Below are 27,639 nucleotides of genomic sequence, written 5' to 3'. Positions count from 1 at the left end.
GTAACAACCCGATTTTGTTTAATCAAATAAGAAACTTCCCAACATTTTGAAACGATTTATTGAAATTTCAAACAAACATAGTAAATGATATAAAATCCTTAATCAATCAATCAGGTGCAGGAAAGCATCCAACGTCTAAACATTCGAAATGCAGCGTTTCACAACAGTGAACCCACCATACTGAGTGAACGTCTTTTTGAAAGACTGAAGGATGGTTTCCTGCTGAAGATCCGCAAAATCGAGAGTATTCAGGTATAAAAAATGGAAAATTATATGCAAAGAGCGCCGAAGTGTCCCAAACTAAAAGAGGGCAAATTCCGATTCCGATGCGCCCTTACACTTGAGATTTATCGCTAAAGTTGAGCCCCTAATTACACAAAATAACCTATGTAATATGATAGGAAAGAGTGCATTGCTTAGTTGGTAAGGTAATATACTTCATTGCGATACTATATACCTAGGAATCACAAGTCACCACAAACTTAATAAAATTCCCGGACAGAAACCTGAAAGAACACATGCAAACAACCGAACAAATTGCGCCAAAACTGCCGGAAAACCCACTACACAATCAATCCAAAAAGAATTACTGTACGAACGCACGTGCTTGTTAAAAATAACAGACAGACTAAAACCAAATGAAAAAAGAACCCGCTATGAACCCACACGTAACCCAATAAGTGTAGTATTATCATAGTTTAGTTTATACAATCTTAATGATAGTTTAGTTTTTAAAAATTTAGTTGTAAATACATTTGGGCAGAAAGATCAATGTGGTCGATGACCTTTTTCTTAGGAAATAATATGATGCTAGATTTAAAAACAATATTCTTTTTGGCTGGAAAAGCGCGACATTTTAACTTTCGTGCAAACGAAATTGCAATTTCGTAATTCCATAAAGAATATTGCTAATAAATCTTATCTATAAGGCGGTACAAATTGCTAGAAAGGCGCCTAACATACAAAATCTCGGTAGTTGAATTGTCCTAGCAAAATATGACTTTTTTCCAAAAATAGTTGAACTTTCCAGCTATTGCAGTCGATGGTGCCTGATATACAAAACGTAATCGTATTGTCTTTCCCTCTGTATATTACTTACATATGGAGAAATTGGTGCAAACCACTAACATCCTTATCATAAACTATATAAATGGATAAACAGCGCAGTAGTACACCGATTTAGTAAAAATATTCCCTTACTTAATTAATACTTTTAGGTTTATACAAGATTACTTACGTGGTACCTGGTAGCTATTACGAATGGCCGTTTTCCTTCTTCTCAGTGCCGTTGATCAGACTTCTGAAGATCTCTGACGGAGAAGGCAACAAGCTGGATTTCTGCGTATCTTCCGACACACTTTTTCGCGAATTTCTCCGGCTTCTGGGCTTTCGCCTGGCGATCGCATCACATGTGCCTTTTGGGATGAACGTGGTCCACTCGTTCGATTTCGGGTCCAGATACTCAATCGTATTTAAAAAGGTTTTGCCTGCAAACAGAGCAGAATTAAACTTAAAAGTTTCCAGGGAAAAAACGCGAAAAAAGTACCGGAGAAACCGCCAACTGCATATAATCGGCCACCAACAACAGTGACTTCAACATTGGCTCGTGCGGTGGTCATGCTCGGTCCAACCGACCAGGTTTGGGCTTCTTCGTCGAACGTTTCGACCGTATTCAATGAGTGACTGCCATCAGAGCCCCCCACCACGTACAGTTTGTCGTTGAAAACGGCGACGCCGCAACCTCGACGGGCTGTATTGATGGGTTTCGACACTTTCCACGTGTCATCTTCATGGTTGTAGATTTCCACTGATGCCAGACAGTTCCAGGAGTCGCAGCCTCCGATTGCGTACACCAAATTTTTGAACACTGTCACGCCAGCTTGATACCGACCTGGAAAAAAATCATAAGTAGAATTTGTTTTCAAGCATTGCAGATAAACCGCATTTTTCGATCGGGCTCAAGGATATTACCGGTATTAAGGGGGGCGATTGTGCTCCATTTTTGCGTGTCCGGATTGAAAATGTCGCACTGTTTCAACCCAACTTGTCCATTCCAGCCTCCCACACAGTAAATCAGACCATTCAGCGCAGTCACGCCCATGTTGCTCCTGGCAATGGGCATGGCAGGAACTTTGGCCCATTTTCCAATGTTCTCCATCTCGAGCATTTCCACCGAATCGAGCTCAGTGCTGCCGTTACTTCCGCCAATTGCGTATACCTTCTTATTCACAACGACGATCTTGAATCGTCCTCGACTTTCCCGCATCTGCGGCAACGCTTTCCAGACATTTGCCTCAGGGATGTATTGTTCGACTGAACGCAGGCATTCGACCCGATCGTATCCACCTATAGTAAATAAAAAAATGTCTATCCGTAAAAAACCATCTGGATGACGCCTTACCGCAAACTATGAAAGTGTTGTTAAAAGCTGCACAACCATGGGCGCATCTTTGCGAAGACATATTGGTAAGGGCGCAATAAAGATCGGGCTTCTCCTCGCTCTGACATCGGCTGGCATCCGGAGTGAGAGTCGGCGAGGGCGTTTGTGGGGGATTCAGTCTGGAAGCCGAAATTTAGCCTGGAAGCTGCACAATTTTCCAATCTATTACCTTAGTTGAATGGAAAGAGTGGCGAGTTTTCCAGCCAGCGTGACCAGAGCCAGAAAGCTGTGCTCGCCAACGCTTTCGGCCGCAATGAGATTCCAATCGGGCTCGATTTCGTTTTCCAGTTCTTCGCCTATTTCCCGATTGTAGATCAAAATTCTTGGCTTGGACGGTTGGCCAAGCGGCTTGATTTTGATCTTGGATGTGTTCTTCAGCGACATCTTCTTATAATCCTGAACGATTTCGGTGTCGCTCACATCGCCTGAAAGTACCACCATATAAACGAGACTGTTTGAACATTTTTTACAAAATAATTCGGGCATTTTATCAAAACGTAATTGGAATAGCATTCTCTATTTTGAGTAAAAATGTCAACTCTCCAACTCTCGCAGTTTGGATGGAAGAATTTAAAAAAAAAATGCTTTCAAATTCCCAAGTCGCGAAATGCTAGCGATTAAAAAAAAACTATTCAAAATCTAGGTTAACAGTCGTTAAAGGCACAACTGGCAGGACTTAAAGACAGACTTAGTGCCTGTTTTGAGCAAAAATTACAACTCTCTAAACCTCTGGCTTTGGAAAGAACGAATTTTTATTCAAGAGCTTGTAGATTTGCCAGTCGAAACCCGTCAGTAAATTCGCAATTTTCTGAAAAATTATCCGCGTTCTCCACAAAAGCGCAACTTACAGGCCTTAAAGACACACTTATTCTCTACTTTGAGCAAAAATTTCCACTCTCTAAGCCTATGAGTTTGGCTAGAATCATTTTTTTGAAGCGCGTGTAGATTTTCAAGTCAAAAACCTCCAAAAACTTCACAATTTCTGAAAAAATTTCCGTGTTCTCCATAAAAGCGAAACTTACAGGACTTAAAGACACACTTATTCCCWGCTTTAAGCAAAAATTGCCACTCTCTAAGCCTACGAGTTTGGATAGAATAATTTTTTTTAAGCGCGTGTAGATTTCCAAGTCAAAAACCGCCAAAACTTCACAATTTCTGAAAAATTATCGGCGTTCTCCATAAAAGCGCAACTTACAGGACTTAAAGACACACTTATTCCCAGCTTTAATCAAAAATTGCCACTCTCTAAGCCTATGAGTKTGGATAGAATCATCTTTTTTAAAGCGCGTGTAGATTTCCAAGTCAAAAACCGCCAAAAATTCACTATTTCTGAAAAATTATCCGCGTTCTCCATAAAAGCGCAACTTACAGGCCTTAAAGACACACTTATTCCCTACTTTGAGCAAAAATTGCCACTCCCTAAGCCTATGCGTTTGGATAGAATCTGTTTTTCAAAGCGCGTGTAGATTTCCAAGTAAAAAACCGCCAAAAACTTCACAATTTCTGAAAAATTATCCCCGTTCTCCAAAAAAACGCAACTTACAGGACTTAAAGACACACTTATTCCCTGCTTTAAGCAAAAATTGCCACTCTCTAAGCCTATGAGTTTGGATAGAATCATTTTTTTAAAGCGTGTGTAGATTTCCAAGTCAAAAACCGCCAAAACTTCACAATTTCTGAAAAATTATCCGCGTTCTCCATAAAAGCGCAACTTACAGGACTTAAAGACACACTTATTCCCTACTTTGAGCAAAAATTGCCACTCTCTAAGCCTTTGCGTTTGGATAGAATCTTTTTTTTTAAGCGTTTGTAGATTTCCAAGTCAAAAACCGCCAAAAACTTTACAATTTCTGAAAAATTATCCGCGATCTCCATAAAAGCGCAACTTACAGACCTTAAAGACACACTTATTCCCTACTTTGAGCAAAAATTTCAGCTCTCTAAGCCTCCATAGCACTAGGTAAATAGGTAAGGACGACCCAGTGAAACACCTACCAGATGGTAAACTCATGCAGTCCTGCAGCGAGTTATCAATTGCTAAATACAGCATGAAGGTTTTCTCAGAAAGAGTGTCTTTGTTGAGCGATTGTTCGTTGATCTGTCTTCTGATCCATTCCAGCACCAGTCGACACAACGCGCTCTGATTCACAAACGACATTTCCTCCTTTGACTGGTTCAGCACCTCGATTTTAGCACAGTACAACGTCAGCAGATTGTTGCTTTTCACGATTTCTGCAAACTGAACAGACCATAGGAAAATTTGTACGAAAAAAAGAAAAAAACGTACGTTTTGGGTTATAAAGGTGTCGATTTGCTGGATGAAGTCCTTGTTCCTGGCAATTCCTGGCAAGGACCGGACTTCAATGCAGTTATCCACAGTGATATGCTTAATCAGGTGATTGCCGCAAATTTTCACCACTCGTTCCATCTTTAGGCGCTTTGCGGCTAAAAAGACCGCTTTCACCTGCCGAAATCGCTCACATTAAAACATTTGATCCATTTATAAAAAAACAGACTCCTCACCTGAGTGTATTTAACTATCAGCTTGGCTGTGTAGGCATAATCGGTGAGAATTTCCAGGGCATTTTGATCAAAACCCCCATTCAGCTTGTAAGTGATCACATTCTCCAGCCTCTTCTGGTTCTGGTCTTGATCATTGGTGAACAGTTCAAAGAGGAAGGAAGAGGCGCTAGCCAATACCGCTCGATGGGCATGAATCTCCGTGTTTCCCACCTAAGAGAACACAATGGATCTGTTTAAACCACTATCTGGACTGGCGCTTAATAATCACTTCAACAGTGAGCTGCCGAGTACACTAACTACTTAAATAATGGAAACTAAACCCCAAAAAAAGTAAAATTGCTTGAGTAATCCCACAAAATAAAAAAATAAAAAAGGTCGTTTACCGTCACCTAACTTGGCGCGTTATTCTGTAAACAGATAAAATTAAAACGTTCTCACATTGAAGAACGACATTAGGAAGCCATATTTACCAGCAAAGACAATCGTCTGTAAATCAGTTATTCATTTGGCTGATTTGGAGGACGGGTAGAGAGACACTTCAATTTTCGACCAGTTTATAATTCACCGGGTTTTTGACGTTTATTACATGGGGCGGTTGGGCGCTAAACACACTGACCACCAATTGAAGTGACGCGAGAAGGTGTGAGCAAAGCAGACCAAAGGTGAGTGTTTACAATTACGATTTACTGCGAGACAGTGCAGTTTGTAATACACCGGTTGAGTAAATGAAGGTTTTTTGTAGAATTCTATAAAACATCGCTGAAAAATCGGGGATAATTTGAAGACAAAATTGATATTATTGACCTGCTGATGGATCAAGTTTGAAAAATAAAACAACCAACGCCGCTTTGTGACATTTGCGAACTAAACTGAATTGGGTTTGACAGCTTTTCAATTTGTGAGCACTTTATATTTCTCAGCCATTTGACGTTTGTTCAATGCAAAGCATGAGTAGTTTGCGTAATGGAAAAACTGATCGCAAATTGAAGTGAATCATTCATGATGAATGTGAATTAGATTTATAAATTTTGCGTTCTCTAAAGCAGCCAGAGCCAGTATTACTCAAAGATCTACAACTAGTTAGTTAAAGTACTTAAAAACTACTCACTACTGGTTATAATTTATTTCAATAATGATGAATTTGAGATTGCTGCCCAGTAGTGTAACTGACTGTATACAATAACAAATTTACGGTTTAACTTTCAACGGTCACTTGATTTTTCCGGTTTATTTTCAATTATTTGATTGGCCAGCACGCAACAAAACACGCAATCTGTGTTGATCAGCAACAGCGCCTCCTTGATTTGTTTTTAAATTGATTAATGGAGAAGAAATAGATGATATGCATCCACCATTCCTTTGCTCCATCGGGTGGAAACTGGAAAAACCAGGATTTTTTGGCCGTTTAGAACCGACGGTGACCGTTGAAAACTTTTCGATCGAATTTGTTTGATTGTACAGCCAGGCACATACGTGAAGGATGACGTCACAGAAGTGACGATTTTTTCGCATCATGTTCAGCGACTTCAACATGGAGGAGTGATGGACTTCGTCGAGAAACTCCAGCTGAAGAATCGGCTCCTCTTCGTGCTGCTCCAATTCCGTAGGCTCCATTGCGGTGCCTTCGCCGTTCAGATGCTCCGTCTCGATCGTCACACCTAAAAATAACTCAAACCAGTTGAAGAAATGGAAGATGCTGAAAGGAAACTGGTGGAAACAGCATCGAAAAACGACGCTGCCGTGTTGATTTATTGAAATATTTGAACAATAATAAATCAATTAAATGCAGATCTAGACGTTTCAGAAAACCTCATTTTGATGAAGTTTTAATTGTGCTTCCAAACACAGCTTAACTTTACTACTTCACATTTTATCAGTAGATTATCCACTTGGGAATAATCCCCGATAGTCTCATTAATTTGACATAGAAATCCGCCTATAACAAAAAAATCAAGCGCGCCTTGTTGCAAACTTTTACGGATTACAAACAAATTTGATGCATTCACACACTAACCGTCCATCTTTGCGCAAATGTCAGCAGCAGGTAGGCAACCAACAACATGTGTTGCCACACCATGTCAGTGTTATGTCAAATGTCAAATAAAAACCGGTACTTTATGAATTTTTTTGCAAGGAGTCTGGAAAAACTGTGCTAATTTTCGAATAAAAGTAATAAGGAAATGAAACGGAACAAAAAACGGCCGCCGCTAATAAATTGCCTTAATACGCTTTGATGGATATGAAATTGAAATTACAAAAGCCGACAGCCAGCAAAAACACTGTTCATAATCGCAATACAATGGCATCCTCAAGGTAGCCATGTAATGGAAATGGAGAGTTTACGGCCCACCATGCGAACGTTCGAAGCGAATTAATCGATACTTTTCCATATCGTGAAGTCGAATTTGGCTCAAATTTCGCCGAAATATACCGGGCGCGACCAAAAAATATTTCAGAATAATTGATCAAATTTGTTTCGTTTGCTAACCGAGTGATGTTCACGTTTTGCTGCGTCGTTTAGGCGCGCCTTCCATATGCATTAATTGTGTGCTGACTGGGCGACTAGATTTTGCGAAAAACGTGTGATGGGGGCGAGAAACTCGACAAGTTTCAAAAATTGGGGAAACTAATAATCCAGCGAGAACAAATTCGTCTGCCTAATTAGAAAATGCGGGTTTGCGTGCGTTGTATATTTATTTACCTGGCGAATTTCGGAAGATAACGATTTTCCAATTAACTGGACAATCGCACAAAAACTGCAATTTACCCGAACAAGGTCGCGGCACTGACCATGGCGACAGTGCAGCACGTGATGGGCTTCACTTAATCGCATTAGTAGCGAAAAATGATCGATGCAGCCGACTAATCGGATTGCCATTGAATTTCCTGGTTTTGGTCTGTCGATTAGTGGCCGATTTTTTTGGCTGAAGGGTTTTTGCGCTCGCGACATTAATATGCAAAAATTCCAAGTTTGCGTCAAAAAATCGTATCGATGGGCAAAAACCGAGCACGCCCCTGGATAGAGCCAGTCATTGTCTCGGAAAAAGGTGGTATTCGCTTTTCCTTGAAAGCAAATAATAACGGAGTTACAGGCGATTAAGGCATTTTATTTTTTCCTTTGCAAACCACGCTTTTTACCGAAAAAGGGCAGCGAGTAGATATTTTTCAAACCCCCACAGTTTTTGAAAAAATTTCAAAAATAATTTTGAAAAAATCTAAATTTGAATCACCCTGTATATCCAAAACGGAAAATGGTTGAGTAAATCAGAGCACGCCACTGGATATAACCGGCTATTCTCTATGGAAAAACGTGGATTCACTTTTCCTTAAAAGTGATCAATAAGGGAGCTACCGGCAATTATTTGATTAGAGGCTCGCTTGAACAAGACATTTTTTTCTTGGCAAATCAAGGCAAAGCTGCCGGAAAAACTATTTTTGTAAACTGTCCGGGCTAGCAGATACTTTTTCGCATATCGAGAATATCGCATAAGAAGTTTAGAAAAATTAGGGCATTTATTTATTAAAGGTCAAATTGAATTTTGGGAATTCGCTCGCAAAAACTAAGGTTTTGTCTAAAGAAATAGTAGAGAATTTCTTAAATTGATTGGGCTTCCCTCAAAAGTGAACAGTAATTGAGGTATTTACCCAGAAATTGGGAAAAAATTGGAAACTTTAAAATAGCAGTAGTTTAATGGAAACTTTGAGGACAACAGGCCATCTCGAGACGAAATGGCCAGAACCAGAAGATGCAAACTTTCGGCTCTGAATTATTAATAGATGAGGAAATCCACAAAAAACGACCAGAATGTTCCAAATACAAACCATCGAATACTTGAATATCGATCACTCTCTAATTGTCACCTTGGAAATCCACGAAGCGTTCGGTGGAATTTCAAATCTGCTGCTACTAATCGATGCTAAATGTAAATTTGTCTAACACATACACTGTTTCAATATTTGCACGTTGATTTGATGGAGATTTGCGGCCTTCTACCAGCAATCAAGCAATTTGTTTCATTTCATCATTATCAAAAACAGAATTCGTTTATACTGCGAACCAGCCAATCTCTTCTAATTGCACAAAGGGGTCCTCCTATCAACGATTAACATGAACCTTAAGGTTAAACAAATAACCGACGACATCAGTGTCGTTCGTGAGAATTTCCATATCGCGTTCATTTGATTTCATTGTTTGCATCAATTAATGCTTGGCTTTAGAGGGTTTTATCAATGTGCGAAGATTCTGGTCGGCAATTCTGCATTTGGCTCGATTCGAAGAGAAAAATCTTGAATCTTATCTAGCTAGACATGGAAACTGATTAGTAAATCTCGAGTGTGAGAATTCTAATCAGACCAACGACGTAAAAAATGATTCTGATTAAATAACAACTAACTAATTGGTTTGCATTATCTAATGCCGACCTCAAAAAATCGGTTCTGGTTACCATCCGAAGCGCCGCCTATTTTAGGCCCCTATCGAACTCCCAAAGTGCGATAACACTGACAAAACAAATGCATTTTAAATTATAATCGAAAATTAAATAAGAGTGATAGCGCTGATAAAAGATGGTAAACTAACGTTGTCTAGACCAGTTTTTTTCGATGAGGAAAACAGCGGGTCAACCCCAACGCAGCTACGGCACTTTCACCGATGCAAATGCCTCTGAAGGACTAAAAAAGGCAACTTTGCCTGGATTCTAGCTGGAAACACCTTGATTCTGTTTGATCCAGATGCATCAACACGATGAATGTTGGAACGCAGGCAAATAGTTGGCAAAGGCTCGCGATGGCTGGGCACATGGTTTTCGTCAGGTCTGTTTGTAAACACCCCATAGATTGTTAATAACAACTAAAAATACTGAGATGTTTGCGCATTTTGACTAATCGATGTGTTGCGGCAGTAATTTTAGTTTAAGGGACTATTTTCGGTTGTCCTGCTGATAACTGGGCCATTTTTCTCCACTTGGCAAAAGCATTTCACTGTTTTCGAGATGAAACGGGAAATTGCGTTGGCAGGTGCCAGGGATTTGAACTTTCCATTCAGAACGGTTTGGAGTATTTCGAGCTTGAATAGTTAAATCATGTAAATGGCAAAGTAACAACGCCACTCTCTTTTAACTCTCCTAAATTTCGACTTCAAAACGTAAATAATCTCCTGAGTTCTACTTCAACTCTCCAATTCCCACTGAAAACTGCTAAAACTTCCAGTTGATAAAACAACAAAGAAGCTTCTCAACTCTCTTAAATTTGAAAGATAAACCCCCGATACCAGAAACTTTGAAAAACAGCAAATCATTCTTGCAATAAAGAAATTTTGAAGGTAGAACCGATTGGGCGGCAAGCTGATTCAACCTTCAACTCCCTACGGAAGATGATTCTGTTCTCTCTTAAATTCTTACTGCAAATCCAATTAATCAATGAAAAAATGCCATTTTTGATGAAATAGCAAAGAAAAATCTACCCGGAAAATCGAAAAACATGTGCAATTTTTCGAAAACAATTTTCATCTCTCATAAATTCGGTTGAGAAAGCGATTAAACGGAGAGAATAATGATAAATTTACGTGAACTCAGTTTAATTTCTGTTGCTTTAAGGCACCGTCAACTCCCTACGGCAATAAATCGCCTGTTCTCTCTTAAATCCCGACTGCAAAATCAATTAAGACGTGAAAAAATTGCGAGTTTAATGTTGCGTTGCCGAAAATAGCAAATATAATTCTTCACTGTTGTTCGACTCTCTTAAATTTCGCATGAAAAATCGATCAAAAACTGATGAAACCATTTGCAAATTATGTTACATCAACAGCATACAGTAAAAAACCTTTTTCTCACATTTTTCATCTCTCATAAATTCGGCTGAGAAAGTCAATAAACGGAGAGAATAATGATAAATTTACTTGAACTCGGTTTAATTTCTACTGATTTGAGACACCGTCAATTCCTTACGCCAATAAATCGCCTGTTCTCTCTTAAATTCTGACAACAAACTCGATTAAGAAGTAAAAAAATTGCGACTTTGATGCTGCTTTGCTGAAATTAGCAACGAAAATTCTTCACTGTTGTTCAACTCTCTTAAATTTGGAATGAAAAATCCGAAACACTGGAAAACATGTGCAATTTTTCCAAAACAATTTTCATTTGTGTTGCAGTTCAGTGAAAACATTTTTCATCTCTCATAAATTCGGCTGAGAAAGCGATTAAACGGCGAAAATCTTGTTAAATTTACTTCAACTTAGTTTAATTTATGTTGCTTTGAGACATCGTTAATTCCCTTCGGTAATAAATCGCCTGTTCTCTCTTAAATTCTGACTACAAACTCGATTAAGAAGTGAAAAAATTGCGACTTTGATGTTGCTTTGCGGAAAATAGCAAAGAAAATTATTCACTGTTGTTCAACTCTCTTAAAATTCGCATGAAAAATCGATCAAAAACTGATGAAACTATTCGCAAATTACGTTACATCAACTGCATACAGTAGAAAACCTTTCTCTCTTAAATGATGACTACAAAACCGTTTAAAACCGACAAAATAATGCGAGTTTTGATGTTGCATTGGAAAAAACCGCATTGAAAAGCCTTTGCTCTTGATCGACTCTCTTAAATTTTGACTTACAAATACACTTTACAGTACAAAACCGTTTCATTCCTCATAAATTACAATCGAGGAAGCGGTTGAACAACATGTTATCTCGACGCAAATTTAGTATAATTTAAGGTAGAAAACAATGAATAAATTTAAACTTTTTTAAATTTCGAATGAAAAACTGAGCAGAAACTGGAAAAATTGTCATTCGACAAACAGGAATAATTTTACAGTGGAAAAAATTTATTCTCCCGTAAATTCCGACTGAAAAATAGATGAAAACCTAAGAAAGAATCAAGTTCGTTCTTGCGTCGCGATGGCAAGGAAAAAACTCCTCTTTCAACTCTCTTAATTTTTTTCAAAATTTCCTGATAACGGCTTAGCAAACTTTTCAACTCTCATAAATTCCGACTGCAAAAAAACAATTTCTCTATTGCGCTGCGAAGATAAATGAAAATTATTCTGCTCTCTCTTAACTCTCCAAAGTTTTTTAAACTGAAAAACCCTGTTAACTTCACTGGAAATCGCTCTAATTTTTATTAGTTTGGGACCTTAAAGATCAGCTACAAGGAGACAAATTTTCAACTCTCAAATTCCGGATGGAAAAAGCCACTCCATGAACTAAATTTAGTCGAAATATGGTTCACTTTCCCTATCGCGCAGAAAGTGAAGAAACTCAGGTGCTCTTTTTCAACTCTCTTAAATTGCACATTAACATTAAGAGTGAAAATGTCTACTATTCGACCAGTATCATTGATGTTGCTTGGCTGCAGGCGCAAAAACCCTATAGAGGAAAGATCTCTCTTTCAACTCTCTTAAATTCGTACGAAAAAATCGCTTCAAACCTGAAAAAATGCCCGACTTCGGACTTGGGAATTATTAACAGGAGTGAAGAAATGATTGCCTCTCAGTCAACTCTCTTAAATTACGGGACATTCTTCAGTGAAGCAGTGGCGAAGACTTGGTTTTGCAAACTCATCTGCATACTAGTCGCATTATAGAATCGCACATTGTTTGAATCAATTTAAGTTTGACTGGTAGTTAGTGACCGAACGGAAATTCCTGGGACTTTAGCCAAGGAGCGCTTAAAGAAACTTGATGTGCAACATTTTTAGCCATCTACTTTCTAATGTGGTTTGGAAGCATAGAAAAAGCGACCAGACAAATCATTTGTAGCCGAAGACCATTGACCTGCCATTAACTGGAATATGGCGTGGCATTGAGAACGACTGGGCGACACTAATTAACATATTTTAAGAAAAATGTATTTGATGGCGGCGGCCTGCAAGTGATTTCAACCCGTTTAATCGGCCCACATTCTAATGAAGTTTTCGACTTTCAAAATCATTGATAAAACGCGAAAGAACAAGACACACTGCCACTTACCGTTCATTGTGACTCACAGGAAAACCTGAAAATCAAGAGCACAATTTGATCAATAACTCATTTAAATGGCAATTGGTTTGTGCAAACATTCGCTCCCCAAGCTATAGGAATTAAAGCGGTTTTTTGGAGATAATTTGGAAAGGCGATGGATCTTCGCTGCCCTGCTAAGACAAGAAGTCGTATCTGCAATTATTCACTTTACCTCTCAGACAAGGTCTGGAATTCGTATCATCTTTAGAATGCGGTTTTTCAATGATATTTATATGTCCTATTTTGTATTGATAATTACCAAGTCATATTGTCGTATCTGATTAAAAATATTTCAATTACGACATTTTGGCTTGGTATCTGTACTAAGTCGTAATGATCAAAAAGTCATATTGATAATAATTATTAAGTCTTTTTGCCGTATGAGGTATATGCAAGTGTGGTTAGAGATATTTTGTTGTTTATGGTATTTTAATATTCTGTTGATATAGCGAACAAGGCAAGTATCTTATATTTAACGATTTCACATTCAAATGTTAGTTTTACTGGCCCTAAACAAGGAATTAGCTCAAAAAATGTCCACATATAGAGCTAATAATTTACATGGCAGACTAAACCAAAATTCTATTGATAATTCACACGATCCAGATTTTACTGTGGAGTGAATTGCCAAATCAATCACGAAAATTCACAAAACAAGGAAAAGTAGGAAAACGGAAAAGTAACAGCAAATCATTACAGGTAAGAAAGAAACTGAAAAGAGAGGAAAAAATTGCACAGCATGACGTGCAAGATGGCATGTCATAATTTACAAATTGATTAATATCTCAAAACTTCGTTTTTCAAGATACGACTTCCTGTCTTAGCAGGGCAGTTCGGTTGTTCCGTAAATTCCGACTTCGAAGTCGATCTTAAATGGACAAATGCCAATTTTTAAGCTTGGAAGACAGCAATAAAAATCTGCTCTTTGGTGAGTGTTAGGAGCATTTGGATTGCGGCGTTTTGCCCTGCAGGGCTGCGCCCCAAAAAACAGCGAAATTTAAACACATTGCAGCCACAACCGATGGCTACTTGCCTTAAAACAACGAAAATTTCTTGATTCTAAACGGGGCTGCGCCAGGTTAAAACCACGTGAATCTCTTAAACCGTTAACGCTACCAGACTGGGCCTAAGGATGGTTTCTAGCCCCCATCAGAGGGATGTTTTGGGCCCAAAAATTGGGGCTTGGGAAAAATTGCCATAACCCGAAATCGATAGCTCCAATCAAAGCTAGCTGTTTAAGGGTAGTTTCCTATCTAAAGCAAGACTTCTGATGTTGACATGCGGTCAAGCACTAAACCATCCAAATAAGCGAAATAAAGCTCTGTGATCAAGCAAAGCAAAAGCGGCACTTGTTGGCAGGAAAAACAGCGTGCAGCGTGCGAAAAGCGTGTCTCAGACATCAACAATTCGATTTTTCCGGCTGAAATCAGAAAAGCTAGTTTCCACTTACCTATAAGTTGAAAACCGACGCAAAACCCAGTCCACTTTGGTCACTAAATCCCACACTTGAACAGCACGTGCTTTCAAACAACATAGATAAAGACACGTACGGAAATAAATAGGCAAATACGAATTTACAATTTCTTAGATGAAGTACTTCGTTTTGATTCGTCTCTGCTTCGGAAGCTAATTGTCCGCCGCACATGCGCATTGCCACATTGAGGTTATCTAGACGCCAAACTCGATCCACTTCCTGCCGAAAGCAGTGAACTACTTTTCCAGTTGGGCGGACTTCGCAGGTTTAGCCACAGAGGGCGCCAGCCCGACCAGTAGATGCACCCTCCGACCGTTAAGTGTGGGCTACAATTGTAGTCTGTGGGACAATAATCATTAATTAAAAAATCTTCTCGGCTTGAACTTGAACCTCCGCTTACCGGCCAATGTAGACTGCTATCGCAGGGTTTATCAAAAATTCTTTGGCTATTTTTGTGGACTCTCAACGCCTCAAGGCCGCAATATCCTGTGATAGACGACGAAAAAACGTAATACCCAAATAGTGTAGGTGTTACACCAAAAAAAAGTTATTAATTACCGAGCTAATTGTTCCATCCCGCATGGACATCATCAATAATATTTGTTATTGAGTTTTTTGCGTCATTAGCGCACATTTTTTGCGTAAACCTCCCATTAAGCCAAACACTCGAACACATCTTTAATTGTTTATTGGCTTTTGAAACGGATCTGCGAGTCTGGTTAATTGTGTTCGTCGATAGAGTCTGTTTGGGAATACACCGAATTTTAAATAATAATTTGCATTTAAACTTTATAGGAAAAGCTGCAGCAGAGAATTTCAAACTAATCGCCCTTTGAAAACGCAAGCCAAGGGTCGCAAAAGTTTCATTCACTGCAGCGTGTTTTTCTCAGTTAGTGCGATTTTCTCGTTTATAACCGTGTTAATTAAAAATGCCCTCTTTTCATAAAGTTCCAAACACAATACGCACATTATGCGAATTGAGGCTTCGCATTGGATGCAGAATATTGCGACCCAATTAGTCGAAGATAAAAGCGCTAATAACAAAACAATTCGCATAATTGTTTGTTGTTGTAAAAGACGTAAAACCGGGTTTTTTTCTTGAGAAAAAGTAGATCAGGAGACGATGAAAAATTATCATAAATATATGTGTAAAAAATCAGTAAAATATGAACCTCAGCATTATGTAAACTCTTTAAGTCTAGGATGGAAACTGATCAAAACCGTGTTAAATTTCATCAAAATATTCACATTTGTGCGACTTGTGTGACGAAACTCATCAAACCATCTATGGTAGATATATTTCGCGTTTGTAGTTCAACTCTCTTAAATCGCGACTGAGAAATCGATTAGAAATTGAAAAAATACCGAAATTTGTTGATGCGATTGAAAAAAATTTCAAGGAAATTTCCATTTCTGTTTCACCTCTTTTATATTGAGGAAGGCGAAGTCAATCAGACACAAAATATATTGTTGTGGTGCGAACACTTTTGAATTTCGAATAGAAGATATCATACAAATGCACTCGCTTCTTTAAGAAAAGAATTGCTGAAATTTTTTCAAGCCTTAGAAGACACTTAACTATACTCACAGGGAAAGTTTGATCAAATTCTCATAACTTTCTGATTTCCAGAGCTGCAAAAACTGTGATTTTACCAGCGAGGTAAAAGTTTATTTCAAAATCGAAAATTCCACACAAAAACGGTATTCTTTAAAAAATCGTAACCTCGAAACTACTCAAAGCAGCAACTTGAAATTTTCACCAGCTTTAGAAGACACTTGGCTCTACCTATACGGAAAGTTTCATTAAAATCCCCCACCTTGTTGATTTTTTCCAACGTAGTAAAAGTGATCTAAAATTGGAAGCTTTAACCCAAATGCGCTCGCTTCCTTAAAAAATCGCAACTGGCAAACTGTTGCCCCCAGGCGTTTTAAATTTTGCTGGTTTTTATATAACACTTGAGTCTACTTCTACGGAGCGTTTCATTAAAATCCTCTCAAAATTTAAATTTTTTGAGAATAGTAAAATTTGAACTCAAAACAAACGTTTCCACACAAATGCGCTCGCTTCTTAAAAACATCGTATCTTTGAAACTGCCCCAAGCAGCAACTTGAAATTTGCTCAAGCATTAGAAGACACTTTAGTCTACGTACGGGGAAAGTTTTATCAAAATGCCCCAACTTTTAGATTTTTGCCAACGTAGTAAAAAGTGATTTAAAATTGGAAGCTTTAACCCAAATGCGCTCGCTTCTTTGAAAACTCGCAACTGGCAAACTATTTCACCTACAAGTTTTAGATTCTCCTAGTTTGTAGATGACAGTTGACCCTACTTTTTGGGAGAGTTTTATTAAAATTGCCTGAAAATTTTCATTTTTTCAGCATAGCAAAATTTTAACTCAAAATGGAAGTTTCCACACAAGTGCGCTCACTTCTGAAAAACATCATACTTTTGAAACTCCATCAAGCAGCAACTTGAAATTTTCTCAAGCACTAGAAGACACTTTGGTCTACATATGGGGAAAGTTTTATCAAAATGCTCCAACTTTTCGATTTTTTCCGGCGTAGTAAAAATTGATCTTAAAATGGAAGCTTCCAACCAAAGGCGGCCGCTTCTTTAAAAAATTTGTAACTTTCAAACTACCCCAACCCCCCCGTTGAAATTTGCTCAACCTTTCGAAAACACTTGACTCTACGCACAGTAAAAGCTTGATCAAAATCCCTTAACTTTCTGATTTTTGTCTGTCTAGTAAAAGTTGATGTAAGACTGGAAGCTTTCAGCTAAATGCGCTGGTTTCGTGAAAAAATCGCAACTTCCAAGCTATTTGAAGCTCGAGTTTTATATTTTCCCAGCTCGTAGAAGACATTTGACTCTACGTCTGAGGAGAGTTTCATTAAAATCGAATAAAAACTCTAATTTTACCAGCGTCGTAAAATTTCATTTCAAAATGAAAAGTCCCACACAAATGCGCTGGCTTCTTTAAAAAATCTGAACCTGCAATTTTCGCTAGCCTTAGACGACACTTGGCTCTACTTATACCGAAAGTTTCACCAAAATCCCCCAACTGATGTATTTTTGCCAGCATAGAGAAAAGTGATCTAAAATTGGAAACTTCAACCCAAATGCGCCCGCTTCTTTAAAAACTCGCAACTGGCAAACTATTTCACCTACGAGTTTTAAATTCTCCTAGTTTGTAGATGACAGTTGACCCCACTTCTGGGGAGAGTTTCATTAAAATTGCCTCAAAATTTTTATTTTTCCAGCATAGTAAAATTTGAACTCAAAATAGAAGTTTCCACACAAATGCGCTCACTTCTGGAAAACATCATACTTTTGAAACTGCCTCAAGAAGCAACTTGAAATTTTCTCAAGCATTAGAAGACACTTTACTCTACGCACGGGGAAAGTTTTATCAAAATGCCCTAACTTTTAGATTTTTTCCAGCTTAGTAAAAATTGATCTTAAAATGGAAGCTTCCAACCAAATGCGGTCTTTAAAAAATTTGTAACTTTCAAACTACCCCAACCACCCAGTTGAAATTTGCTCAATCTTTCGAAGACACTTTACTACTTATGAAAAATAGCCAAAGTGTTAAAGTTGATGATGAGTTGCAAAAAACAATGCACAAACTGCTGCTTCTCTTCCAACTCTCCTAAATTCCTAGAGAGAAATTGACTAGAAACTGTAAAGCGCTTAAAACAGGAATTACTTTTAGACACATTCGTTTGCCTAATAGAAAAATGATAAGCTGCAAGTTCCTATAGAGGGTTCAAGTGTTTCATTTCTTAAGCAGATACAGGCTGTGTTTTATGGAAATGAAGCTAAAATTTACTTGCCTCCAGTTATAGAGATACACAGTAAAATTGAAGATATTTGGGGAGCGTAACGCTGATCAGTGGCTGTAAATTTGAAAAACTACTTGAGCTCACAGTCGCGCAAAAAATATATACAGGGTGTTTTTAAAACTTTCTTGAAGCTGATTAATCGGGAAATGTTCTGCACAACTTGAATAAATCTTGACTAAAACGGATTAGAACTGGCGGTTGCGAAGGCCAAACAAGTGCAATCCTTTGCCGAATCGTCAATCAATCAATCAATCGCAGCGACTTTGATTCATCGATCAGAAGCAGCCAATCAACCTAAAAAAGACCAGGCGATTCGCCATGCAATAATCGCACTCGATATAGTGAAACGTCCCCCTTCTTCGAACAAAGCGACCGTAAAAAATAATAATTACCTACAAAGTGCACTTATTTCGAATTTGTGCTGGTAAGGGAATAAGAAAGATATCGAATCTCCAAGTAGTCCGATTACCAGCAGAATGTTGGATTGGCTTCGTCGCTTTACATTGGGAACATCACTTGGATGTGATTAGTTGGATGTGACGGATCGTGGTGCTCGAATTTTTCGAAACAGTATCCGAAAATCGTGTTTAGTGAAGCCTTTTTGAAAAGGTAAGTCATGAGGTTTTTTATTTTTTTTTAATTCGGGGAAGGGATTAAGAAAAAATTGGTAATTTTTTGAAATTTCTGAGCATCTGCTCTTCACAAGAAAATATTTGATCAGTTTGTTCTTTCGGAAGAAAATAAAAAATTATTTTAATTTTAGTTTTGCTGCTTGTTTTGTTGCCTCAAGCACCTCAAGAAAATTGGAACACTTTTAGATTTTGGGTAATTTTTTCAAAGTTCGCACACACTGGCGCTTATTGCAAACTTTACCCATTAAATTAGGAAAAATTAGGAAAAACATTTCGAAACCTACAGCTTCTGCTAGTGCAAACGTATTATTTATAAATCACCACAATGAAGGTAACATTTCAAGGAAGATTTTCAAAATAACCGCCATCGAAAACCGGAACTTTTCGCCATTCAAATTGGAAAAAAACATCATTTTCGAGTGACATCAGCGCATTAGCATACTGATTAAACAATCATAACCAGTATCGGATTCCAATTATTCAAACTCCAATTATTATTGTTGTTGTTGTTGTTGTTGTTCTTAAGGAATTTCGATTTTGTCGTAAAGTCGAAATTAAACATGATGCCATTCGCCACCGTTATTCACATATGCAATCATTGATTAGTGATTTGAATATTAATCAATTCGGCCGTGAATTCGACGAGTTTCATGTTGACCAGGCCTTGTGGTGTGAATTTAAACTGGATTTCAAACAGACAAACTTCATGGTTTATCATCTGGGTAAATATCGTTGTTTTATCATGTTTCGATATTGATTTATTGGCTTTTCTCGCACATCACTTCGAACGCTCGCCATTTAGATGCCGTCTGCTTTATATCCGAATTGATATCGAACTGAATTTATTAATTTTTTTCGCATAAATCATGACCCTTGAACCACTAAACAATCTGGAAGCACTTCAGTTGGTTGGGATTATTTTGGTTTTCCATTGATTGGCGACAATTTTGGGTGTTTGGCAACGTCGCACTTGCCCTATTTTTTTAAATAATGACGTGGTGTCGTTTCATCCAAACTTTTTGATAGTTTCTGGTCAGGGGATTCTTGATGGAAAGCCTACAAAACATTGGAGGCCTTGACTATTCGTGTTGAAAAATTCCTCAGTACTGGAAAAATTGGGAAGAAATTCGGATTTTTGCTGTTTATACATAAACGTTTGCTCTATTGACGAGAATGCACAAGCAGTTTTTTAAGAAAAGCCGCTATTTTCAATTAAATTTTCTTCAAGGGCCTCCGAAACATTACAGGCCTGTGCCACTAGGTATCCGGAAATTCAGAAGCATTAGTAGAAAATGCCAGTAGAGTAAAACTTTTAAGGATAATGGCCCTGTTTTTTTTACTGGAAACAGTAGTTTTTGAATAGCTCCTAGCTAGTCCGCTATATTTAACCGTTTTCGAGAAATTCACCCATCAATCTTTGCAGGCCCCTTAAAGGGCGAAGCCCCTGGTAAATCTCGAATATTTTTTGAGCAAAATAACACCCTCAAAGTGATTTACCTCGGCAACCAAAAAGCTCAATTAGTCGTTCGTTTGCTTTCAAAATATGTGGGTTTTAGATTTTTGGGGCCCCTTAAGGGGCAAAGCCCTGCAATTTTTGCTCTTCAGACGGTTGCCCTCATAAGGCTTTATAGAAATAGTTCTTAGCACTAATCAGCTATTTTTAGCCGTTTTCGAGTAATTCAGCATTCAATCTTGTAATCATCAAATTAAAAAAATCTTTGCAGGGCCCTTAAAGGGCGAAGCCCCTGGTGAATTTCCATTTTTTTCCGCGTTCTTAGCACGAATCAGCTGTTTTTAACCGTTTTCGTGTAACTTACCATCCAGGCCCCTTAAAGAGAGAATCTCCTAGGAAATTTCATAACTTTCTTGAGCAAAATAAACCCTTTAAATTGCTTTATCTCAACACCAAAGGGCTAAATTAGTTCGTGGTTATTTGCACAGTGTATTTTCCAATATACAGGATCTAATCTAAAATTCATCCAATTATTTCGCTCGCCTTTAACTGTGTATTGACACTGTGCACATTCCACACTAACACAATGGCCCAATAAATAATAATACTGCAAGTACTGCCTAAAGGGATCGCTTGTAAACGAGAACGAGGCTACAACTCTGATTGTTTGTTCGTCTAACTGTAAATCAATCAATAAAATAAGCAAGTTTCAGGATTTTTTCGCAAAAAATTGCACATGCTTAATGGATTCGGAAATAGCCATGTTTATTCCAGCATTGTAACTAGAATGTATGAATTTATTTTGTTTATACATTGTGTTTTTGCATGTTGGAATGTGAAGAAATTTAATGGTTTTTTTATACTGGCGGCTCCTTCAGTAACTGAATGAATCACTTAGATAATGAGCAGAATTTTCAAATGTGACATCATTCTAATGTGTCTAATTAAATAAATAAATGATAACATTATGATAATGGACTGGAATGATGTGATTCTTTTTTGAGCAGAATTTAGGATTTATTAAGGTTGTGATTCACATGAGATGTTTAGAAACACGCATTTTTGTCTCACTATCCAGTTTGTTTAGAAGAAGGAAGTATTTCTACTGTTCAGTCTTTTAGTGGTAATTTAACAAACTTGCTAAACAAACTAACAAAAAGCCGTGAATGATCGTTCACCAAAAGCCAACCATTTCAGAGTTACAACGTTTTGAACTTCAAAAGCTTTGAAAATTTAATCATTTTTGTTGAGGAAAGCCTGCAAAACCTAGCAGTCCTTGGCAATTCGCGCAGGAAAATCCATTAAAAGTACGAAATGTTCCAAAAAATGTCGATATTTTAGTGTTTGCACATGAGATTTACCGTTATTTAGAAATTGCAAAGGCGTTTCCCCAAAAAAATCGGCTTTTGAGAAATAAATTTTGCTCAAAGGCCTTTGCAACATTACGAGCTTGTACCATTCGCTTTCGAAATCTTCGTTTGCATTAATAAAAATTGCGGAAAGATTTGATTTTTTTAGGGATTTTCTGTATGACCCACCGAAAATGAGCAGACGCGTGTAAAAAAAACAGTTTGCCAGGCGAAAACGCTCTGATAAAACTTCGAGAACGGGAAGTTGGTATTTTTGCGTCCAACTTTTTAACCACCGTAAATTGCCCCTTACACCCTGTGGGCTAAAGGTAGTTCTCAAAACGCTCTATCAAAAAGCTTCCAATGAAGGTTTAGGTAAAATTAACCATTTCAGAGATATTAGGCCGTAAACTTTAAGGGTTTCTTAAATTTGGATATTTTTGTTTTTATCTCTTTAGAGGTTAGGAATTGCTGATAAAGCCCTAGTGATTAAAGATAGATCTCAAGGCGATCCTTCTAAAAGGTTATTATGACTAATCAGATATTTTTACCGGGTTAGGAGATATGACGTTTTAAAGGTTTCTAAGGCTGATAAAGGAGAAAGCGTTGCTAGAATTTTCAATATCTTTTTTATTTGGCTCGGAAAAGGCTTTAATTAAAAGCAAATTGCATCATTCAGCAAATGTGTTTAAAATCAAATCAAGCAACCGCTGTATCTTGTCAGCAAATTGTTTATACCACGCAACTTGATAATCCGAGGAGTTTTATCGGGAAATTCAACACCGGCAGACTTGAGGACAGAAATTATGCAGTCAATGAACGAGCACAACGAACAATTTACCAGCAAACTTGACAGTTTTCTTTGCTAATGTCATCGGTTTTGACGTGTGGAATTAGTGTCAACCGCCATTCAAATCAGGGGCGGCACTTTTCCTTAGTCATTTTGCCATTAGCCTTCGCCACAATAGGTCAATTGAACCATAACCAATCAGAAACGGCATCGTTTTGTTCTCCATGACCTACCTTGATCGGTCATATATTTTACATATTTTTTATTTTCCTTGACTATTACCTTATATATACCTGGCAATGGAAGGTTTACATTGGCCAAGCTAACTAGATCGGTATTAGAGACACAAAAAACAAAATTATAAGAGAACAATTGGTATTCTTTAGGCGGCTGTTTATGGGTACTGAAAAGCGCATTTTTATGCTTATTAAATGGGTGAAAAAACAAAATATGCATTCTGAAGGCACGCGAGTATCACTGCGCATACCAATTTACTTTTAGTGGCTTTTTGAAAATCAACTGCACGCCAGGCATCTGTAATAAGCACGTATTTTTCGGGCTGCAAATGTTTAAAAAACCCACATCAAAAAAACTCAATAAACAGCAGTAACGATAAAACCACTTGAATTTGAGTAGCAAATTGAGTTCAGGGCCTTTCCAGACAAATTCCGAAAAATCGAGTCGAGACATTGGAATTTAACCCGAACAATTAGCGGAGTGTATGCTAATAGGAACCAGCTGTGGAAATAGCAATAAAATCACTTTGGCATGTTTATCCAGATGCATTGTTCCAGCCAATGAAGACAAATTGAAGATTTTTGACTTGAGGAATCGGCAAATGTAAATGCGAAATAATTATTCATAGACAGTGCGAATAAATTAGTAATTAATTGAAGGCGAAAGACGCGCAGTAGCTCAACAGGTGCATCGATAGTGAACACATTGACGGACATAAAGAGGAACAAATATCATATTGATTGCGTAACTGTTTGGTTAAGTTAATAGCTATTTTTATCATTTGAATTTTTCTTCGCCGAAGAGCTTGATGACAAATGAATGTTGCCAAGTTCCTAAGATCTCCTTTACAACCCAAAAAAGCTCTGGACCAAACTGAGGCAAGAAACTGGACTTTGAAGATATTTAACGTGGAAATTTATTACTGTTGGTTTGTCTTTAGGTGCTGGTTATTTTCAGTGAAGCTTCGTCTTCAATTAGTTTTCGGGAACATTTTTGGAAATTCAATAGATTCGGGTCGATTGGATTGATTTACCAACAGCTGTTTTGATTTACGCGCCCGCTTCGGGAAAGTGGGCCGTTAAATTTGATGGAGCCATTAATTCGATTGTGCGTGTTTCCTGGACAAATCGGGAATTTTCGTAAAATTATCCCAATTGCTGTCATCAGTTTCTTTTAATCCAAACTTTTTTAAAGTTTCTGGTCAGGGGATTGTTGATGGAAAGCCTACAAAACACTGAAGGCCTTGGCTATTCGTGTTGAAAAGTGCCTCAGTACTGGAAAAATTGGGAAGAAAGTCAGATTTTTTCTGTTTATACATAAGCGTTTGCTCTATTGACGAGAATGCGCAAACAATTTTTTAAGGAAAACCGCTATTTTCAATTAAATTTTCTTCAAGGGCCTCCGAAACATTACAGGCTTGTGTCACTAGGTATCCGGAAATTCAGAAGCAATAGTAGAAAATGCCAGTAGAGTAAAAGCTTTTAAGGATAATAGCGAGAGAACGGGTTTATTTTGGATTAAAAGTTTTCAGAATTAAATTGTTTTTAATAAATTAAATAAGGAAATTTTATAAGATGTAGATTAGAGCAGATATAAGCGAGGAAAGGTCAGGACTGCTTAAAAACCGCCCAAAATTCCTCGATTTCTGCATCTATTTCAGTATTCAGCGCTTTATCAGGTTTATCTTTGAGCTGCCTGCATTTCTCACGAGCTTGCATTGAAAATAATGTAGAATTTGAGGCGATTTCAGTTTTTTGCAAAAAGTAGAGAATTTTCTTAAGAATACAAATTTTTATAAACATTCTGCCATTGAATCATAATTTTTTGTTCAAAAGAGAAATTTTCGAAAAATCATGTTTTCCAGTCACAAGATTGTTGAGGAAAGCCTATAAAACATTGGAGGCTTCGCAATTCGGGTTGAAAAGTTCGTCAAAACTGAACAAAATTGACAGAAAGTCGGATTTGCTGCTGTTTATACATAAACGTTTGCTCTATTGACGAGAATGCAAAAGCACTTTTTCGAGAAAAAGCGCTAATTTCAATTTAATTTTGCCCAAAGGTCTACGAAAATTTACAGGCTTGTTCCATTAGGTTTCGGAAAAACCAGTAGCATTAGTGAAAAATGCCAGTAAAGCGAAAACTATTAGGGTATACGTAAAGACAAAGGGTTTATTTTGCATTGAAAGATTGCAAAATTAAATTATTTTTATTAAATTAACAAAAATATATATATTTTTAATTTCTAAAAACTGTCAAAATCGAACATTAAGGGAATCACAGCAAAAGTKTCAGTGTGTCAGAGACTAACAAGCCAAAAAAGTTCGGTTAACGAATAAACGTTTGCAAAACCTTGCAGCTCTGTCTTCAACAATCCAAAACTGACTAAAAACTAATAGAATTTTAAAATAAATGCCACACACTCTTATAAGGTTTCCTCTAACTAAAACGCTCTAAACGACATAACCAAGAAAGAGAGTTTTTGAAAATTTTAATTTTATTTTAAAAATTAATATAACTTCAAATTCAAAAAAAATCGTTGACATTGGCTGAAAAATGTTGTGCTTGAACTTAAAGACTGCTTCCATCGAATTGTTGCAATGCATATTTTCAATTACAAGAAAATTTCAGTCCGGTAGTTCCAGTTGGGACAAGCCTACAAAACATTGCAGTCCTTTGCAATTTGAATTTCCCGAAATACCGAAAACTGTGGCGAATTTCGAAAAAAATCCAACAGTTTGGTGATCCAAGACCGCAAAATGTCCCTATTGACAAAACCCACAAGCGATCAAAACCGGGCTTTTCCAGTAAAATAATTATTGAATCAAAGCCTACAAAACTTTACAGCCTGTCCCCATCGGGTTTCCAAAAATAAAAAAAATGCCAAAAAGTGTTTGCACCCATTAACCACTCAGGACCATCGCTTCTCCTTCCAGATGTTTACTTCAACAAAACCTTCATCAATCACAGTCAATTCATTTGCATCTATCAATTGGGAACATCAATTGACGCCACTGGTTTTACGAGCAACAATTAGCACCATTACCGCTGTTGAAACAAACAAATAAAACAGCGGTTTCATTGTCAAATAAATCGGGTTGCGCGCTTATTCTTGGCACATTAAGCGACAATAAATTTGGTTTATTGCCAATACAATTGCTAGTTCAATGTTTTATCAACCTTCTTGTATGGATCATAAAAGTAACTATGCATTTTTTTGGTTTCTACCCAGATGAGGAACAGTCAGCTGCTATGGCACAGTGCGCTGTTGCTTCTTGGATACCTCACTTTGGCTTCCCTACAAGTCTACGATGATATGAGCGACTTGAGAGGAAGCTACTGTGAGTACATTGGGTGTTGCCAGAACAGGAAGGATACCTGCTCCAAACCCATCATAGGTAAATGATCCAGGAAATTGTTCGCGTAGGGGAAACTAAGTAGGTTTGGAAGTAGGCACTTTATGCTACTGTGATGACTTTTGCAACCGCACCGACGTGCATGACTGCTGTCCAGACTACTGGTCAGTCTGTTGGGGCCTGGAAATCACCACTCCACTGCCGCCTCCCACCACTCGGAGGCCTCCAGAACAAATCACCTCCTGTACCTTTAAGAATCGCGTCTACTTCGTCAACCAAACCACCAGGGACAACTGCAAGAACTGGTAGTGGATCCAGATGGACCCAGACCGTCTCCATACTAACCTCCTCTCCTGCTTGCAGCCGCTGCGTCCCCACTGGAGTCCAGAAGGTGGAAATGATGTGCGATCCAGACGTTTGTCTGATCGACGATGAAATCCTCTATGCAGTCAACGCAGAGTCGCACGGCTGGACCGCCTCCAACTACTCGAAGTTCTGGGGCGAGACTCTGGAACGGGGCGTCAAATACAGGTAACCATCAAGGCCTCCATTCTAGCCCGCTTTGGTGAGCGCAGCTTTTTCCAGACTGGGAACATTGCAGCCCAAAAAGGACGTGATTCGCATGAATCCAGTCAAACGCTACTACGATCCAGCTATGCTTCCCACACACTTTGACAGTGCATCAGAATGGCCCAGGTATGTCACGGGCATTCAGGATCAGGAATGGTGTGGATCTTCATGGGCCATTTCAACTGCTGCTGTTGCTTCAGATCGGTGAGTTGGGACGACTGTTCACAGTAGAGTCTAGTGTTTCTTTGACAGCTTTGAATGGAACAGGTGTCAAAAAGTGGGCCCGAAAGTGTCAAACTGTCATAGGCAGTGAATGGCAGTCATGGTATACGTGGCAGCTTATGGAAAGTGGGTCGTTAAGGTTGATGGCGTCTTTAAAGCGAGCTGTGTTAATTGTGAGCTTTTCCTGAACAGCTCGAAAATTTTCGAAAAATTATCCAAAATTTTCAAAATAGTGACGGTTCCGTCGTTGAATTACAAGAGTATTTTTATCGAAAGAGAACTTTTAGAAAAATCGTGGTTTCTCATCAGCGGCTTGTAGGGAAAGCCTACAAAACATTGGAGGGCTTTGCACTCGGCGTTGAAAAATTCGTCAAAACTGAGAAAAAATGGAAGAAAGTGGGATTTTTCGCTGTTTATGCATGAACCTGTGCTATACTGACGCGGATGCACGAGCATTTTTTCACGAAAGAGCGATATTTTCAGTTAAATTTTATTCAAAGGCCTGCGAAACATTACAGGCCTGTGCCAAGCATTAGTTGAAAGTGCGAGGAACTTTGGGGCCTCAAAATGACATTTTAAAGTCGGGTGGGAAAGCTTTTAGAAAATGTTGGGTTTTCTGTTCCCTTTTGAATTTGATTCAAAAATTCATCAAAATTTAATCTTTTTTTTACAAACTTCTTTTTGGGTATTTTGCCTCAAAAATTTTTGTCTTTAAAAAAGACAGAATTTTCTCACGTCTTTTATTACAGATTGATAA

At 38.0% G+C, this 27,639-nt stretch overlaps 2 protein-coding genes across 6 annotated transcripts; one reads left to right on the top strand and one right to left on the bottom strand.

The window, feature by feature from the left end:
• Positions 1 to 40: 40 nt before the first annotated feature.
• Positions 41 to 14,597, bottom strand: LOC109544147 (influenza virus NS1A-binding protein homolog). 4 transcript variants are annotated; one of them, XM_019914189.2, is made up of 11 exons: positions 14,412 to 14,597; positions 12,932 to 12,956; positions 6,437 to 6,621; positions 4,964 to 5,173; positions 4,728 to 4,904; positions 4,436 to 4,679; positions 2,610 to 2,865; positions 2,402 to 2,559; positions 1,972 to 2,346; positions 1,547 to 1,891; positions 41 to 1,487 (listed from the first exon to the last, which is right to left on the bottom strand). In XM_019914189.2, the coding sequence occupies exons 2-11, from the start codon at positions 12,936 to 12,938 to the stop codon at positions 1,255 to 1,257; spliced, it is 2,190 nt and encodes a 729-aa protein (XP_019769748.2). In that variant the 5' UTR covers positions 12,939 to 12,956; positions 14,412 to 14,597; the 3' UTR covers positions 41 to 1,254. The 4 variants fall into 4 exon arrangements, with proteins under 4 accessions (XP_019769748.2, XP_019769752.2, XP_019769749.2 ...); XM_019914193.2 differs by lacking the exon at positions 12,932 to 12,956; XM_019914190.2 differs by lacking the exons at positions 12,932 to 12,956; positions 14,412 to 14,597 and adding an exon at positions 8,786 to 9,306.
• Positions 14,598 to 18,539: 3,942 nt separating this feature from the next.
• On the top strand, positions 18,540 to 26,864 carry LOC109544159 (tubulointerstitial nephritis antigen-like; the record flags this gene model as incomplete). 2 transcript variants are annotated; one of them, XM_019914208.2, is given in 5 exon segments in its annotated part: positions 18,540 to 18,885; positions 25,967 to 26,132; positions 26,176 to 26,395; positions 26,454 to 26,621; positions 26,676 to 26,864. In XM_019914208.2, coding segments are annotated over 4 exon segments (743 nt in total), but the record flags the coding sequence as incomplete, so codon positions are not given.
• Between the last annotated feature and the right edge of the window lie 775 nt (positions 26,865 to 27,639).

The sequence above is a fragment of the Dendroctonus ponderosae genome, unplaced genomic scaffold (assembly GCF_020466585.1).
Source record: "Dendroctonus ponderosae isolate FM_Combo_2020 unplaced genomic scaffold, Dpon_F_20191213v2 Dpon_F_20191213_10, whole genome shotgun sequence".
Taxonomy (NCBI): Eukaryota; Metazoa; Arthropoda; class Insecta; order Coleoptera; family Curculionidae; genus Dendroctonus; species Dendroctonus ponderosae.
This window is presented reverse-complemented; position numbering and strand designations above follow the sequence as displayed.